At 32.9% G+C, this 5,611-nt stretch overlaps 1 protein-coding gene across 1 annotated transcript; it reads right to left on the reverse strand.

Moving 5' to 3' along the window:
* Positions 1-378: 378 nt before the first annotated feature.
* On the reverse strand, positions 379-2,789 carry LOC113517339 (catalase-like). The gene is made up of 2 exons (XM_026901994.2): positions 2,670-2,789; positions 379-2,260 (listed from the first exon to the last, which is right to left on the reverse strand). Exons 1-2 carry the CDS (start codon positions 2,787-2,789, stop codon positions 806-808), a joined length of 1,575 nt encoding a protein of 524 aa, XP_026757795.2. The 3' UTR covers positions 379-805.
* Positions 2,790-5,611: the final 2,822 nt, after the last annotated feature.

A 5,611-nucleotide genomic window follows, 5' to 3' on the forward strand; every position in this document is an offset into this window, starting at 1 on the left:
TATAAGTACTCGTTCCTACAAATAAATTGAGTTATTTATTAAGAAAACCAACAGTTTGAAAAGTCAGCTTATACTGCATATTATTAACATATAAAAATTCCCCGTCACGATGTTCATTCACGCTAAATCGATTGTAATAAAATTTTGTAAATATGTATTGTGTGCTCCTATTTAAGAGCTATCCTATTTAAATAACGTTTGCTGAATCAGCCAGAACCTTATAATTTATTCACACAAACGCGGGAGATAAGCATCAGTATAAATGATTGTACCCAGGTACGAATAATCCCGGAATTTGAAAAGTGGATAAAAGCCAATGTAAGTAATTAGAACTAATATTTTTTTATTATAAATTAAATACCTATATTTTTATTTCTCGAAACCGTTGACATTAAGAATTTGTTGATTAAAAATTAAAAATGTATAAACTATAAAAAATATTAAACAGTACAGTATGACGTAAAAAATACTTATACGAATTAATCTAATCAACTGTAGCCTCTACTAATATTCTCTCGTTTATTGAGAAATCGCTCCATTATATTTAATTAATTATCATCATCATAAAATTAGCCTTTAACAGATTTTACAGTTTAACATGGGCCTTTCCCATAATAGGGGCTTTGCCAGTAGATGCCACGCTTGGTAGGCGGGTTGGCAACAGCAGTTAGGCATTGGTGAAGTTCAAAGAGGGACGCTGCTGTCCATCCCTCGAGCATTAAATTCCTTTAGGCGCCTCTTACGACACCCACGGAAAAGGAAGCGGTGGCACATTTTATGCCGAGGCTAAATGGCTTTACAGTCACTAATGATAAATTGTCATCCAAGGATCATCTTTTATTTTTCTTCTTGCTGCTGTTACTCCAGCGCGCACTCTTGTACCTAATTCCAAGTCTACAAGCGTAAGTAGTTTCAGACCTTTTTCTCGTACTTCCGGAACCACCGAGATAAGTGAGGAAACAAGATTATCAATAAATCTTTGTTTTTGACCCTCATCACTCAAAATGTATCTGTAGAAATTAGAAGGAGACTCTAAGTCAACTGCATTACTGTCGAATACAATGATTCGTTCTTTAGGACGAGACTCGTCAATGAAAGGCACAGGACCACTGAATGAATTTGGATAATAATTCGGTACGTCTTTCATATTATCGTTCACTGGTGGTACTCCATCACGGTTATATGTTTTAAGGTATTTCGGTGCATTCACATTGATTCTCTTATGGTTTATGCCTAACCGATAATTTTGTGTATCCCTATAAGCTAACCTTCTACTCTTGAAAATTGTATCTGGAGGACTATTAATGCCAGGGACTAAACTTCCAGGGTTATATGCACTTAATTCTACAGCTTCAAAAAAGTTATCAGGATTTCTGTCAAGTACTAATCGTCCAATTTGTACTGTGTGATAAGTGCCATTTTTCCATAATCTCGTCACGTCGAAGGGATTAAAATCAACATTGGTAATATCATGTGATGTCATAACGTCCATTTCTATTCGCCACGATGGATAATTTTTTAAAGCAATATTATTGTACAGATCTCTTGTAGCGTAGTCCAGATCTTGACCAGATATTGTCACTACTTCATCTGTTGTTAGATTTTCGAAACCTTGTTCAGTTCTAAAATTGAATTTAGCAAAATATCTATCTCCATGTTTATTACTCAATTCATACGCGTGTATTGGAAATCCGTCCATCTTTCTGTATCCATTTGGAGATCCATAGTCTGAGAAAAGCCAAAATAATGCATGCAAAAGAATGGGCCTTAATATCATGATATTCCATCGCGCCGTGTTATCAAATAAGTTTGTGCGCGGATTTCTTCTGAAAGCATGAAAAAATGAACTGAACATTGTAGGATCTGTGTATAAATAAACTGGAACATTTAACCCCAAAAAGTCCAGATTGCCTTCATTTGTATAAAATTTTATGGCGAATCCTTTTATCTCTTTGGCAAGATCGTTTCCTCCTTTATTTCCTTGCCCGGTCGACAATCGAACAGCGACAGGAGTTCTTTTACCAATACCATTAAAGACGTCAGCTTTTGTATATTCGGATACATCATGAGTTACTTCGAAATAACCAAATGCACCCGTTCCTTTAGCATGCACTGCTCTTTCCGGTATTCTCTCTGCGACGGAGTGCATTACATCGTCCAAAAAAAATTCATTTGAAGTAAGACCATCAGTATTCAAAGTAGTCGTTTCTCTTATATCCACTGGTTTTCCAGCCATTGTGGTCATAATTCCGATAGGTTTCTGAAATGAGAACACCAAAAACTATTTAAATTTTTATAAATTCATTAATTCAGTAATTAATTATTCTGATACATATCATAAGTATTAGAAACTCAGTTTAGGATTACAACTTCTTACACACAATTACCTACAATTCTATAGTTGTACGGTTTAGCTTTTGTTAGAGTCGAATACAAACAATTTTTGTAATTATTTAATATCGTACAATTTCTAAGATTTCATTTTCCGATACTTGTCTTTTGAGAAAAATGGTTCAATTACACTAACACAGTTCTTATTTTAATTTCAGATTACTGTTATTAGTAACACCATAATTATGAATATAAACTGATGTAATCCTAAGTCAATAAATGAATAAATTGAATGCAAATAAATATTGATTTTAAGTAGGTCTATCAATGGTATTCACCGGATAGTCTAGTTTGAAATCTAGCAGTTGGCGCGCAGCAGGCTCCAATGTATTCACGTAATCATGGTAAGCACAAACGGCTCCCGTAAGCAACAAAATTACCGTGTAACACACAGTCATTTTCTTACCGGCTAATAAATCTTTTCTGTTATGAAATTTGTCTGACTAAGTTTAAGTAATCTTTGGGCTGGGTTTGGTTACAAAATAATTAATGCAAAATTATTTTGTGATTTGCTAATTGATTTGTGTCTAAATCAATTTCCGATGTATACCTATTATACAATTAACTACATTGTATTGGTTGCAACAATGTGTAATACATCAATTGTCTCCTAATAATAAATTCACTTAAAGTCATACTGCATAGACTTTATAATCACAGAGTATATATATCTATAATAAAATATTGTATACACACACAAAAAAAGACTTTTATTGTGCCAGAACTACTGAACCGATTTTGATAAAATTTCTATGGGACTAATAAACTTACAGTATATCCTTTCAGATAAAAAAAAAATTTCAATTCGATTTTGAACTGACGGAATTATGAGAGAATAAACATAGAAAAAAGTATACAACCGAATTGAAAACCGTCTTCTTTTTTAAGTCGGTTGAAAAAAGAGATAAATATTGGAAATTGTAGGTACTTACCTATTTGCAACAGCATGACGTTTTACGATTCTTTCCTAGCCTTGCCATCGCCGATCCGTCTATTTTCAAATGTTAAAAATCGTATGAATTATTTACTTCTAAATGGCTTATATATTATTTTAAAGTGTTACAAACAACAATGACAAATATTTATCCATTTACCTGTCTATTGTTACAACCTTTCGTATTCATAAAATTAATAGGATGTAAAAAATTTGTATGTATGTTACTTAATCACGCTTAAATGGCTGAAAGTGATTGAGATTCGCTATATGGGTAGGTTATATCCAAGTTCAACATATATAATATTTTATATACTGAATCAAGCAGACAAATAACAGATCTATGTGTATTATATTAAAGATAATATTATATAAAGGACAAACAGAGCCAAGTTAGATAGTCTAGTTTCTAAACTAATGTGTGTAAGTAATTTTGGTATTTTAAGTCGCCACCACTATAATGTTCTTGAGATCGTACGTTAATGCAATTGTCGTGTCCACTTTCTAACCTATTAAATACCCGGACACATGTAACATAAGCTCAATGTGGAAAAATGTTCGAGGCGTCCGTTGAAACAGGAAACTACAGTAAAGACCTTTTTTTGTTAATTTTAATGATAATGGTAAATAAAGGTATCAACATTATTTTTTTATTTTAAAAGTATATATTGTTATTAAAGTATATTACAATGATTACTGTTTTTTTTTTATTATTATGTAATAATAAAAAATGGATCCAGTTTGGAAACATATAATTTAAATATATATTGTGTGTAACTTGAGAGCTAGGGTAGTTTTTAACTTTATAAGAAAAATAGATCTGGTAGGTGTCGGTAGAAGGCAAAATAACGTTTACTAGATCAGCCAGTAGCTTATATTATGTTCTTCCAAACGTCTGAAATAGACGTCAGTATAAATAACTTTACCTAGGTAGAACTACGAATAATCTCCGAATTTGAAACATGAAAAAGCCGATGTAAATCATTACAATTAATAATTTATTATAATATAACATATGCTTTTATTTATCTAAATAATGAACACTAAAAACCGGACGACTAAAAACTAAAAATATATCTATTACTAGCGGCCCCTCCCGGCGTCGCACGGGTGGACATTTTTATATTTTAAAATATGGCCATTAAGGCTGCACACGCGACGGAAGCTTAAAAATGGAGTAACTTCTCCCGTTTTCCCTTCACTGCTCTGCACCTATTTTTTTATACAACACGAGTAGTTTTTGTTTCTATAACGAACATACAGACAGACAGACAAAAAATTTACTGATTGCATTTTTGACATCAGTATCGATCACTAATCACCCCCTGATCGTTATTTTGGAAATATATTTCATGTACAGAATTGACCTCTCTACAGATTTATTATAAGTATAAATAGAAGATAAACAATAAGTATTATGCGCTACATAGTGACCTAAACGTTACTTATAAGAAATAATTTTATTTACCGTAGTCTCTGCTAATACTCTTTCGTTTACAGAGAAAAATCACTCCATTCTGTTTAATTAATAAATGGCATAAATTAAAAGTTTTTATGGCACATTTCAAGCTAATTAGCCATCTGGACTCTGGAGGATAATTTAACGTGGAGCACAAGACCAAACGACCGTAAGCCTGGCTCTCGACTTCTCTGAGTTAATGACATAGTGAGTGGCAATTTAAATATATTTACTGACTCTATCTAGAGCCACTTTATTATTTATCCAGTACTAGCTGTTTCCCGCGGCTTTGTTCATTTGATTTAGTATATAAACTATCCAATGTATTAAGTTAGAATATAATCTACCTATGTACCAAATTTCATTCAAATCCATCCAACCGTTTAAAAGTATTTGATAATGAAAAATACAAACATTTCTATAATTTTTCATATTTATAAATTATTAGCGAGGGTAAATCCCTCGATAGTGTCAGCGTGCCTGTGATATGTTTTTTAATGAATGATAATGGAATGGTTACCCCATCCGCGCTATCGATATACAGCGGCGGGGCACCAATGGAGGATGATAGATGAGGATGAAGTAGGTCAGTTGACCCATCGTGACGACTTCAATAAGAATTGTTCACGATGGTTTTCAGAGGAAACCACGTGGAGGCCGACCTAATAAGGCATATTGCTAGCAATGGGGCTGTCAAACTCCACTGCTAACAATGCCTTTCCCCCACCTGTGATATGTTTACTGACCGGAATAAAAACTAACGTATAACCCTTTCCATTCTTTTATATACCATGTGTATATCAAATTACATAGTGATTGGTTAAGCA

This window comes from Galleria mellonella, unplaced genomic scaffold (genome assembly GCF_026898425.1).
Source record: "Galleria mellonella isolate WM207_F2 unplaced genomic scaffold, CSIRO_AGI_GalMel_v1 utg78, whole genome shotgun sequence".
Taxonomy (NCBI): domain Eukaryota; kingdom Metazoa; phylum Arthropoda; class Insecta; order Lepidoptera; family Pyralidae; genus Galleria; species Galleria mellonella.